Below are 13,061 nucleotides of genomic sequence, written 5' to 3'. Positions count from 1 at the left end.
ATAGGAAAAGAGAGAGTCTTATTATTATTATTATTATTAGGCAAAGTGATGACTTTAGTCCTGGCTTGACATTCCAATAATGTATATGAAAATGACTTGTTGAATCCTTACCTCCTTCTTTACAATTGTACTCACATGCTTCCAAACTACAACTGTCCATAAACAAATCAATAAAAAAGGCACCATGCAATTAAATAAATGGTAAGAAGAACTAAGAATTTAATTTATTCTTTATAAATAAAATTAATTATATAATTATTTCGTCTATAAATATAGTTTTAATTAAGATATATATTGCGATTTACATTCTAAATTTAATAATTAGTATTTATTGATCCTAAATATGAATTATCTAATATTAAATTTTTTTTATTTTTTATATATATAATTTAAATTAGATAAGCATCACTTAAAATTAAAAAAAAAATTTGAATAGTGGTACGTACACTAAAATTATCAACGTGAGTATCAAGATTAATTTATTTATGTTATCAAAACCATAAAAAGATGATTTTATTAAATATAATTAGAAAGTGAATTAAAATCAAAGCTGATAAAGAATAATCAATTGTTTGCATAATTGCATCAATGATTAATGAAAGCAAGGTTTTTGGCTCAACTGGGTAGCCAAGTAAACTCTAATGAAAGCGTGTCAACTAGTTTATCCTTCACTTCTCTTCTTCTCTCTCATTGATTCTTTCTATCTCTCTATTTCTTCTTTTATTTTTTCTTTTTTATGGTTTGCCATTGATTTCTCTCTTTCTCTATATATATATCTTCTTTCAAGAAACAAACAAAGTTGGTCTCTGGATCGCAACATCATTCTTGCAGGTACTGTTTCATTCTCTCAGTAATTGAGTTTTTTTTTTTTTTTTTAAATGTGTAGTATGAGTTGGGTTCCCCGAAAGAAACAAAAGAATGAAATCTATGTTAGTGGGTTGATTATCTTTTGATGCAAGAAGAAGAAGAAGGTCTTTTTTTTTTCTTTTGTGCAGCATAGCTTCTTGCTTATTGTTACTTGTGTCGGTGTGAATGAAGTAAAAAAAATTGATATAGGCACTAAGCTTGTTAGAAGTTCTTGGCAAATCTTGTTTCATTTTGAAGAAGTTTAAATTTGTTGGATTTTGAAACATCTTACTGAATCATGAAATCTGGAGTTGGGTTTTGTATGTAGATTCTGTAGTTTTCTTTTGTCATTTTGGTTGTCAATTGAGGATTTCTGTCTGCTCGTCAGTACAAATTGATCTCAGATATATGCAAAAAGAAAAGAAAGAGATTTCAAGGAATACCCAAAAGTCCTATTGATATATGGAGTGTTCATTTATTTTAATTCCAGTTTCCAATTGAAAATACTCTCAATTTTAGTTGGTTTTTCTGGTTTTACTAAAGAAAGAGTTTTGGTTGGTCATCTATTATTGTCAACCATAGTTTCAACATAAAATAGGAAATGATTTGCCTTGAGATTCTCTATCTTTCCATCTTCTTTTTCATTTTTATTTGATAGGTAGACATAATGAAATTCATTGACCTTTCTTGTTTTTGCTCCTTTTCTGTTTCTGTAAAGCATTTTGTCTACTGTTCCTTAATTTGCCTTTTAGGATTAGACTTCATTTATAAGAGACCTTTTGCAGAAACAAAGTAAATGTTACTAAAGAATCTGATGGAAGAGAAGCAACTGGATTTTAATCAGCCACTTTTATCAGTGAGAAGGTTTTCATCAACGGTGTCCACCATTGAAGCTGATAACAAAAAGAAAACTGAAAATGCTTTCTCCAAAGTGCCCCCTCTTCCTAAGTACAAGTCAGAACTGAAATCAGGTCCAGTCAGGAATCCAGGAACTGTTCCTTTTGTATGGGAGCGATCCCCGGGAAAGCCCAAGTGTGAAATTAAACCTCAAACTGTTGCCCTTCAACAGCCTCCTATGATTCCAAAGCTTCCACCAGGGAGAATGTTGAATGTTGAGAGGCAAGGTTTAAATAAAGCTCCTGGAGGCACAGCAGCTGGTCAATGCGAAGCACGAAATGGCCTTTTGGGTTCTTACGGTTTTTCATCTTCAGATAGAAATGTAATTAAAGAAGAGAGCTCCAGAGAGAAAATGGAGAAGACAGACATGTCTGGTTCAGAGGACGATGAGACCTATGTAGATGCCCTTGATACTCTTTCTCGGAGTGAATCGTTCTTCTTGAACTGCAGTATAAGTGGGGTGAGTGGGTTGGATGGTCCAGATATGAAACCATCTGGTACTTTCTCAACAGATCCACAGACTCGAGATTTCATGATGGGCCGGTTCCTGCCTGCAGCAAAGGCAATGGCTTCAGAAACTCCCCAACATTCCACTAAGAAGCAACCTGCAGCACAAGAACAACCGAGACAGATAAAGAAGACATTAGGTGTGGAAAAATATCATCCATTCAATGAATGCAGAAGGCAAAGTGATATGCCACACTGTTCCCAATGTAGTGGAGTGAAAGAAATTGAACAAGAGGATGATGATTATAATTATGAAGGACCAGATAACTCCTCCCCTAAAGTTTGTGGGTTGTTCCCTCGATTATGCTTACAAAATTCCTTTTGTCTTTTGAGTCCTGTACCAGGGATGAGAAAACAGGTCCAGCTACCCATTTCTTTATCACATATGACAAAAGTTAAACCTTCATATGCTGCTTGTTGCACTGAAACTATGAATGAGGTATGCATGTTTTCTCCTTCTGCTTTACTATTTTGAATTGCCCTTCACCTTTTATCATCTAAGCATAAGCGTTTCATGATACTGTTAATAATAGCAGCCTGATTTCCCTTTCCTGTAGCATGATAAAGATGCTGTTAACAAACGAGGATCAGTTAATGCACTTCAAGCAAAGGGGATAGTTGAAGATAAAATTGAACTGAAAAGTGAATCAAATAAGAAAGCTTGCAGAAATGATTATCAGAAATTGGATGGATCATATCTGTACAAGCGTTTACAGGGCAATGGCACTTCACCCTACCATGATAAATTTTCTCAATCTGCTGTTAGTGAAGAGAAGGGATTTCTAGGTGTTCCTGAAAAACCCAAGAATTCTGGGGCAAGAGGCTTTAATGCACATGCAAAAGGTGGCAAGAATTTTCGAGAATTATTGGCTAACGAGAGAAATGAGTGGGAATCAGCTCCTGCTAGTTCTCTGGTTGAGAAAACTCTGTACATAGATTCTGTACAAATGATAAAACCTCAAACTTCAAATTCAAGTTCTCCAGATACAAAAGACCTGATTAATTGCAGAAGAGATGATCAAGATAAGGAAATTGATGGAACTGCTACTTTTGATTCTTCATTTCAAGACATTAAGAATGCTAATTCTGCATATCCAAAGGTGAATGTGCTGCCTGAAAGTCTGGATCCTACCGATTCTAGTCTTCTATCATTATCTGATAAATCCATGCATGATGCGCAAATGCCTTTGGTGCATTTAAGACATGACCAAGACCTCATGGCCATTTCTGTTACACCAACAAGCCCAAAAGTGTATGGAGATGGGAAGATTGATTTAGAAAGCCAACTGGGTAAGATATTAAGCAACTTAGAAAGTTCTATCCAGGACCCTATCAAGATGACAAGAGAAAATGTGGCTGACAATGGAAAGACCGATTTAAAAAGCCAACTCTGTACAGAATTAGGTGATCAAGAAACTCCTGATAGCTGCTACACTCTGCATCCTCTACCCCCACCTTTACCAAAATCTCCATCAGAATCTTGGCTAAAGCGTACTTTACCTGCTGTTTCCTCAAAGCATACATCTCTAAAGTCTTTTCCTGGTATGCATGCATATCCTGTAGTTCAGGCTCCCAAAGTGCAGTCCCCAGACCTGAAGTGGGAAACAATAGTCAAAACTTCTAATGTACAGTGTGGACATTTGCGATTTTCTGAGGTAAGAATTCTACATGTCTCTCAACTTATGCTATTTTTTTTCTCACTAGTTGTGGACTGATTTATGCTTACAACATGCCTTAATTTCTACATTATCAGGAATTACTTGTACCAATACCTGAAGTTTAACTGAAAACTCATATTCGATCTCCTGGCCCAAGCATATACTTCCCAAGAGTGCACACCCTTTATTGGGTTTAAGGTTCTGATAAACATCTGCCATCTTTGTATTTTCAGTCTCCAAACTGCTTTTTCAGCTTCATTTGAGTTGGTACATATACAAATTACAACTATAAGTCAAACATAGCACATCAATTCTCTTCCTTGATAAGAAGTTATAATCAGTTAATATCTTGTAAATTCTGTCATTCATCAAGTCAGTCAAGTTCATGTATGTAAACTTAGAAAATTAAGAGCTGAATTTCTTTTGTAATAAAAGGAGAAGACAGAGGTGCAATAGGTCATGAAACTGACCTGTTTGTATTTCAATAATAATAAGATCCTTTCTAGCAAAACGGTAACATAGAAGCTATCAAGAATTATGAAAAAAGAATTGCATTGCAGAATTTATTTACCTTTTTGGTCTGTTGTTATATGTTGTTTGTGACCAAAAGTGAATTGAGCTTAAAGAAGGATGTTTTATTAAAGTTGAATGAGCTCACCTTCCATTTCTTTTTCTCCCATAAGTCTCTTTTTTTCTTCTTTTGAAAGACTTTTCTCTTTTAACTTTCATTAGCTTGTTCACATTATGTTTGATTAGAATGATTACAATTTATCTGGTTTACCCTGTTATACACCTTCATCTTTATTGTCTCAAATTTATTTTATAAAATATTCATTATACTCTAAGCTCCTAATTTTATTGAATTTCTGCTATAGTTTAATCCCTGAGTTTTTATGTTGTATAATGAATTTTTACAAATATATATATATATATATATATCCTCAATCAAGTCCAAAAATAGACTACATTTTTTTGAATTTTTTATTTATTTGTTTCAAACTTAGTGAAGTTCAAACTCCTAAAATGATTTCACATTATAGTAAAATACAAGTACATTTATTTGAGTTACTTTAATAATACAACAACTGTGCTCAATAGTTGAAGTCTAAATCTACCATAGAGAATCAGAATTCTTTTATTTTTTTCTTAATTATTTATTTATGAGTGTTGATGAAGTAATAAAGTAGTCTAGATATGCAACATTTGCCAGGAGGATGGTACTGCAAAATGGTGTTGATCCAAACAAGAACTTGCAATAGATTTGTCTTCTTCAAGTATTCCCACATCAATGGATCCGATTTCCTGTTACATGTGGACAACAAGATACTATTTAGAGAAACTTCACATGGAAAGGCCTTGTTCCTCTTGCTAATTATAACTACTCACCACTAGCCCATCAATACTTTTCTAAATCTAATCTAGCCAAGAATTTTGTTTCTTCTTTTATAGTCTTGTAAATAAAAAGGCAAAGGAACTCCAGATTGATATTTGCCCAAATTATCCACTAATGATTGTGGTATTGAGGAATTTATCACAAGAAACATAAACTAAAACATCAAAAGATTTTAATAATTTGTATTACATTGAGGGAGATTAGCTACAGTTGAACTCCAATGCTCACTCTTAAAATGGCAATCTTTATAGCACGTCTATTGCACCAACTATTGGTATCAATAAATATCTTTTTTCAAGTAAAGTTATAATGTATAATATTTGACTAATAAATTATATCTATTTATATATATGTATATATATGTTTTTTTTTTCCCAACTTTCACCTACTTCCCAAACACACCATTGATGCAATTATACCAATAAGAATAATGAAATAAGTCACAAAATGAGTTGTCAGAAAGAAAATAAAAGACACTTATCAACAACTAAATCCATGTTGTCTTGTGTTATTCAGTAGCAATAAATAGCATTTTCTTATAGATAAGGATGGTGGACATTATTGACATCAGTGATTGAAGCATCTGATTCCAATTAATGATTATTCTAAGCCATATGGACAAATTTATGAATATTCTCCTTTTAATTCTAATAAACTTTGCTACTAAAGATTTAGACAAACTAGACACAAACACAAATTACTTTGATTATAAATAATAATATAAAACTAACTTAATAGAAAACACTTAATATAATTTCTAATGTTTTAGAATTATTTTTCATTTTTTAGAAAATAATAACAATTTAAAATACTTATTCTCATTAAAATTTATAAATTTTTAGGATTCTATCAATACAATAAATATAAAAATCATGTTAAAAACATTTGTTAAATGATTCATTAATTATACACATGAAAACTAATATTTAAAATATAATCAATATACTATTTTTAGAATTAAAAATCATTATCTAATTAGAAAACTAATTTATTAGTTAATAAATTATCATAAATTAAATTTAAATATCACTTGTATGATTAGAAGTATTATTTAATTAAAAGAGTAACTTATTAATTAATAACTAATTACAAAATAAACATAAAAAATTACACATGATCACTATAGTTATATTCTTATATTCATTATCTTAATTTGATAAATGTCATTACGTACCATGCTATACATTCCCCGGATGTAGCCAACAAGTACTAGTTGCATTTGCTGATCGGGAAGTTCATCAGCTTTTTTGTCAATTATACATATTTGCTGTAAAACAACACCGAGGATTAGTCTTAAATGGACTGGCATGTGCTAGTTGAAGAAGACATGCTCAACGTATAGCAACTGATGTATAAATTCATTAAATCAGTTTCTTAAGTAATGCAATCCAGATAAATATAAGTAAACGAAGCCATTTCTCTTTGCGCCCGCTCTCGCTTTGAGGTGAGCAAGAATTGAATGTTATTACTATAAACTAAAATCGAAAAAACTTTAATGGTTAAAAGTTCACATTCTCATCATTCTGACTAGACTTGAGCACGGGCTGGATCGGTCCTGCACTGGAGGGACCAGTTGATTAAAGTCCCAGTTCCATCCCTCAGGACCTGAACTAGAACCAAACAGGAATTAGCACTCTGGCTCCGGTTTAGAACTATTAAAAAGGGAATAAAAATGTATCTATGAAGCCATAATCTTTTGTCCTCCATTCTTCCAAACTAAAATTGCCAATGGAAACTAGAATTGAAACCAGCCTTTGGTGAAATCGGCACCACCACTTCCAAGTCAGTTTTGAACCAGCTCAAAACCTTATCACTAATAAACCAAAATACTACTATATCCGATGGCTATAAGAGTGCTGATATGAGAGGCATCAACATAAAGTTGTGAAATATTTGAAAGTCAAAATGAAACATTGAGTAGATTCAAATGCTGAAATATGACATTTGCAATATATAGAGTACCTTAGATATAAATGAAAATGAAGGACTGGTTACTCACAATTTTTCTGTGAGGACTACATGAGCAGTGATCAGATCCAATGTGAACTAAAACCTTTAAGGTCCCATGTATGCCAGATTCTGCCCAGCCAAAGAACAATCCTGAAACTTGGCAAGGAAGAGCTGATTTGCCAACATCTGTTATTGTATACGTAATTTTTTTGTTTTAGTGAACATAGAACATATATAATGATAAATGCAGATCCATAAACTAAATTTTGATGCATATTTCACAAACTTGTCTACCAGCCAACCAAATTTTCTATATCCACTTAAACTTTTATATAAATATAGCTTGTTTTGCACATAGTAGATGAATGTTCACATAGTTTATAAACTTAAGATCCTTATCTTTCAAACCATGCAATGCAATCTACACTTATGAAACCAATTTCAACAGACAACAAAATGGTGGCATATTAATGACCAATTGTAAGGCCTCCTCTTTCTTTTACCTTTATCCATGTTAAGAAACCATGAGTGGAAACATAATGGATCTGAAACTATTACATGTCATACGTTTACAAAACATAGAAATTTTGCTCTCTTGTCATTTTCACAATATTTCACTGGGTGCATGCGTAAGATCTAGAGGACAAATATTTCACATACCTCTGATATTACTAACAAAGCCATTTTTGTATTGAATGCTCAAGTAAATTGGTTCAATTGGCAATGCATTGTCGAACCCTACAAAGTTATGCAATCAGGCAAGGGATAAGAATACAGCCAAAAGAAAATAAAAATAAAAGCCATAATATGAAGAAGATATACATACAATCATCAAATGGTGGAAGACCCCATAGCTCAGGACGAAATTCTAGAAGTGAATGAAGCATGCTGTCTGCCAACAAAGAACAATCACCCTCACTTTGAGATGGAACAACCACTACCTTCATTTTGGCAGCCTTAGCAGCTTGGACTCCAACTCTGTTGAAATGTATTAAGTTGTAAATAACAGAACATAAAATGTAGATCCCATTAAGCTAGCACAGGCCCATGACTCAAAAGTGCTAGCTAGAGTTGCTTTAGGATTCATTCGTCCAAACAGATATGACAAGGATTTTTCTAGTGCATTATTAATGTGCAAAGTGAAAGGTGACGAACTTTTTCCATCTAGGCCATGAAAATATTGCTATGGGCACATAGAACCAAATGCAATGATTTCTTCCCTGCTATAACCCAAAAAACAGAATATGACCACAAACCACAACTAGCAATGGGCTAGAGTCAACTTTTGATACCAATTAGTGGGATCACCTATGTAAGATAATGAATGTACTTGCTGATAACTCCAAGAATATGAAGCTACAGTATATTCATGAAATTTTGATATAGGTGGGTTCAAAAGAATTTAATAGAATATAACCACTGCATGGCTAACTTACAAAGAGTCTTCAATCACCAAGCACTTTGCAGCATCTACACCCATTCTCCTTGCAGCCTCTATGAATCTACAAATGATTAAATGTTAAGTATAAATTACAAGTTCAAGATAGAGACATAATTTATGACATGGAATCTTCCAGTTAAAAGGAGCACTGAAGTAAGCACATGAGTCGTGCAAGATGCTTTTGGATCTAAAAGAGAACATGCAATTTTAAGTTTCACCACTTGAAGCAAGACAATGTTAAAGATCACAGCAAGAGCACCACCGTAATGTACTTGTTACTTTTTAAAAGAGCAATTGGGTCTATAATGCATTCTCTCATGAGTAATTAAGTGATTAGGCTACTGGAAGTGTCCATTATGCAGCCTTAAAAATCTGGTGAGGACTTCCCTAATTTGACATAGAATCTTCTATTTAACAAAGCAATAAAGCATATGACTCGTGCAATAGATGCTTTTGGATTTAAAAGGGTTCATGCCATTTGTGTTTACCACTTGTACAAGACCATGTTAAAAATCACAGGAAGAGTAAGGCACTTGTTACTTTTAAAGAGACCAATTGGTCTATAATGCCTTGTCTGATGAGAAATTAAGTGATTAGGCTACTGGAAGCATCCATTATGCAACCTCAAAAAAAAACCTTAAATATGCACTATTATAGCTTGACATTATAGAGAAACTCACAAATCTGGCGAGGGTTTGCCTGATTTGACCTGGTCACTTCCGAGAATTGTTGAGAAGCACTCTTTCCAACCTACACAAACAATTTTGGACAAATAGAAAAGGCAGACAGTAAGGATAAACTTTCTAGTAAGTAAACAAATAAAGAAACAACTACACAAACAATTTAGACAAGCAGTGAATGAAGAACGAAATGAATTTACATACAAAATGTCCAAGGTCTACCTAATGATTTATAACTATAGAAAAATGGCAACAGATGATGCATTTACTGACAAGATTTTGGTTATGGGTTGGATTAGTTTTTATCCACATTCACATATACTTTTGTTTCATTTTAGGTTGACAGACAGCTTATCATGTTCAGTACTTTTTCAATTAAATTTTGAAACTACATTTCGCTTTCAACAATGATAAAGATACATCTACATGAACACAAAATGATACTGCAGGATAGCATGCCATATGAAGATCAGAAGTAAAATCTAAATATGAAGCGTTCAGGTAAAGAACACGTCCCTCTTATAATCATTGTTTTACATATTCAATCTTCCATTGAATTTGAAGGGACGTGAACCTTTTAGCAATCGTAAACAAATCAGGATCACACATAGTCAGTACTCAGCAAGCATAATTTCATAATTAAGAAAGAAGAAAGGAAGGAAGAAAGTTTTATGGGGTTGGTTAATGCCCACTCCTTTTCCATTATTACGTAGTAACATTTTCTTTATAATCTCTAAATATAGAGAAGCTTAAATTCAAAGGCAAACCTTTTTTATATGGTTTGTTGTTCTAGAGTACTGTGTCTATTTCAAATCTCTATAGAAGAAAGATGATTAAGGTAACTAGGTATATATCTAATAAAAGCGTGCTTTTTAAATGAAAGTCATGTAGAAGAAACACACTGATAAATTTGAGACACATCAGATTTTTCATAGTAATAGAGTCCATCTCCATTTTTAGGGGACTTTTTTATTTTTCTTATTTCTTTTTGTTCCTTAGTTTTTGGATAATAGATAAAAGTGTTAATTGTATGTAATAAGGGAAGGAAAAAATGAGGACAAGAAAAGCTGTAGACAAAATTAAAACAAGAACCTTCTTGGTGAGAGATTTTTGCATCTATATATTCTGTTAAGGAATTTGAAGCAAGAGCAAATGGCAGTCCATTTTTATACAGATGTTTGATAAGACGATTAGCACCAGGTAGAGCTCTGGCATTCAACCACCTAAGAGAGATGTTTAAAGAATATAAGAAGATTACTCAAAAACTTAAAATGCTACATGCATGGATATGGCATATAGAAATGCTTCCTGAAGGCCAATCATCATAGTCATACATATTCTATGGTGTTTCAATATCAAATTTTGCAACAAAAATTAAACAGTTTAGAAGCTTCAAGGGTGTATAAAAATAAATTTACATTGGCCACCGATGCGATAATAACAACATCACTGGTTAAATAAATAACTATTGACTTTATGAACATATTTGTCATTGCCTGGTGGAAGTCTGGGTGTTTGTGAATGTAGTAATGCAAAGGTGTTATCTATTTTTGCGAATTATTAAGCATGGATGGTTTTAAAGTCCTATATAGTAGTCTTTTAGAATAATGATGTTAAAATAACTATTCAACAAATACTTTACTTCAATCATCATTATATTAGATTTCAAGTGCAATTCTGAACTATGATCAGCTTGATTCAATTGTTACAAAGGTGATTCCTTACATGGTACCCCTCCATAGAATGACTGCTAATAAATAAAGAAAGCAGTCACTAATTAACACGATTTTATAGTGTGTTAAACTCACCCGGTTGCTAAACATATAAAAATTTTAATTGTAAACCAAATCATTAAATTTTGTTACTTAACCTGATTAGCCATTAAAATAGAAAACTTAATCACGCAATAAGAAAAAGCATGTGACTGCTCCAGAGCTGCCCAACATTTTCACTCATAGCTAATGCGAGGAATTGTTGGAAACTTGAATATTCAAAATCAGCCTATGAACAAAAATTAAACTCATCATAGGTCACATCTTCTTCTCATTTCCTAGCATTCCCACTTCATACATACAAAATGAAAGAAAAAAAATTCTCATCACATTTTTTAGTGAAGATAATATTTTACGGACCTCAACAAATACTAACAAATATCTCTAGCAGCATATGCTAGTGAGTCTAACATATGTTCTTTATCAACAAAGACTTGAATATCAAAATATCAAATACACTGTAACAAATATTACTATTAACGAAACAAACACATAAACAAACATTATACATTTTAGCCTTGCATACAAAGTCTCATGTTGAATTCAAGCCAGGATGAAACGTGAAATCTATAAAACAATGTTTAGGCACTTATTTATAACAAAAACTTACTTGTCGCGGTACATAGGCATGATCTCTTCAATAAACTGATTAGGTGTTAATGGGAGGTCATAATCCTTAACAATCAAAGCTGCTGATACTTGCAGAGTCATCCCAAACCTCTTCTTACTTTCCCTTTCTTTATCCAAATCTTTCCCATATTTTGCCAAGAATTCTTTCAGAACATATTTTGTAGCATTCTCTGCACAAAAACAAACTCAGAAATTCATTAACTATTGCTGATTGGAATAAGAGTAAAATGGAAAGACCCATCGTGTATGAATAAGAACAAATGGGTTAGATAGACCTGTGTCCAGAAGGGTACCATCCAAATCAAGTATAACAGCAAGAACCTCAGTCTGTGTAATGCATGATTCACACTGGGAAGAGCTCATAGCAGAGAGACCCAACAGATAACAAAGAGAAAGGCTTTGGTTTTTAGTGTGAGATGCATGCAAAAATATCCCTCCTATCCTTCTTATTGACACGAATCAATACTCATATGTGCAAGTTAAAGGAAGATCCAAAAGCATTATATTCTTTGTGCTAAATATCGTAAAGGGATTCGAAGTTCTTCCATTGGTGTATGTATGAAGTTTGATGCATGCAATTGTGCTCGACCGTCAATTTGTCCGTCGACATGAATACCAGGTTGAATCGCTGGAGCCTTTGCTCGACTGAAAGTTACACTTGTGACCTTCTTAGGTGTCACCCAAGAATTGTAAACGGAGGAGAAAGAGGGTGAATTAATAAATTTAAAAACAAAAGAAAAAGAAATTGCCAATTTTTAAGTTAAAAGTATTTTACCTTGCGCCCAAAAAAATATATATATCTTGCACTGCAAAGTGGCACTTATACATTAATACAGTCAAATATGTTCCATTGATAATTTATATAAAAATGACTTCTGAATAATTAAAAGGATTAATTTTTTATTTAAATTAGTTATAAATAAAAATAAATTTTATATTATTATAAGTTATAATTTTTTTATATTTTTTCTATATATAAATATTTATATATATATATATATTTTATAAAAAATAAATTTTTTATTATATTTTATTTTACTGTACTATTATTTATACAATACAGAATATTAACATATCTATTTTTTATTATTATTATTTTACTAATAAAATTAAATATTAAATTAGAAAAATTAATTCTTAAATTTTTATTAAGTTATAAATTTTTTATAATTATAGATTTTATTTTTGATTTCGAGTGTATTACTAAAAGAGATTTTATTAACTTATATATTTTGATCTTAAATTATTATTCTATATTTTATTATTTAAAATTAATATATAAATATT

General features: G+C 32.0%; 2 protein-coding genes across 8 annotated transcripts; one reads left to right on the top strand and one right to left on the bottom strand.

Annotated features, from left to right (window-relative positions):
* The first annotated feature begins 587 nt into the window (after positions 1 to 587).
* On the top strand, positions 588 to 5,352 carry LOC8258769. 3 transcript variants are annotated; one of them, XR_007215919.1, is made up of 5 exons: positions 592 to 831; positions 1,632 to 2,689; positions 2,808 to 3,905; positions 4,004 to 4,106; positions 5,119 to 5,352. XR_007215919.1 is itself a non-coding variant. In XM_048374264.1 (4 exons), the coding sequence occupies exons 2-4, from the start codon at positions 1,643 to 1,645 to the stop codon at positions 5,143 to 5,145; spliced, it is 2,172 nt and encodes a 723-aa protein (XP_048230221.1). In that variant the 5' UTR covers positions 588 to 831; positions 1,632 to 1,642; the 3' UTR covers positions 5,146 to 5,352. The 3 variants fall into 3 exon arrangements, 2 of the variants coding, with proteins under 2 accessions (XP_048230221.1, XP_048230220.1); XM_048374264.1 differs by lacking the exon at positions 4,004 to 4,106 and having other exon boundaries at positions 588 to 831; XM_048374263.1 differs by lacking the exon at positions 5,119 to 5,352 and having other exon boundaries at positions 593 to 831; positions 4,004 to 4,419.
* Positions 4,915 to 12,523, bottom strand: LOC8258768 (bifunctional riboflavin kinase/FMN phosphatase). Of its 5 annotated transcripts, none has more exons than XR_007215921.1 (11): positions 12,050 to 12,523; positions 11,755 to 11,944; positions 10,465 to 10,595; positions 9,373 to 9,442; positions 8,688 to 8,753; positions 8,078 to 8,229; positions 7,912 to 7,989; positions 7,301 to 7,407; positions 6,813 to 6,906; positions 6,476 to 6,568; positions 5,167 to 5,210 (listed from the first exon to the last, which is right to left on the bottom strand). XR_007215921.1 is itself a non-coding variant. In XM_048374268.1 (10 exons), exons 1-10 carry the CDS (start codon positions 12,135 to 12,137, stop codon positions 5,097 to 5,099), a joined length of 1,089 nt encoding a protein of 362 aa, XP_048230225.1. In that variant the 5' UTR covers positions 12,138 to 12,512; the 3' UTR covers positions 4,915 to 5,096. The 5 variants fall into 5 exon arrangements, 3 of the variants coding, with proteins under 3 accessions (XP_048230225.1, XP_048230224.1, XP_048230222.1); XR_007215920.1 differs by having other exon boundaries at positions 5,174 to 5,210; positions 7,301 to 7,437; positions 12,050 to 12,515; XM_048374268.1 differs by lacking the exon at positions 6,813 to 6,906 and having other exon boundaries at positions 4,915 to 5,210; positions 12,050 to 12,512.
* Between the last annotated feature and the right edge of the window lie 538 nt (positions 12,524 to 13,061).

This window comes from Ricinus communis, chromosome 5, assembly GCF_019578655.1.
Source record: "Ricinus communis isolate WT05 ecotype wild-type chromosome 5, ASM1957865v1, whole genome shotgun sequence".
Classification (NCBI taxonomy): domain Eukaryota; kingdom Viridiplantae; phylum Streptophyta; class Magnoliopsida; order Malpighiales; family Euphorbiaceae; genus Ricinus; species Ricinus communis.
The sequence above is the reverse complement of the archived record's forward strand: the minus strand, read 5'-3'. Positions and strand labels throughout refer to the sequence as shown.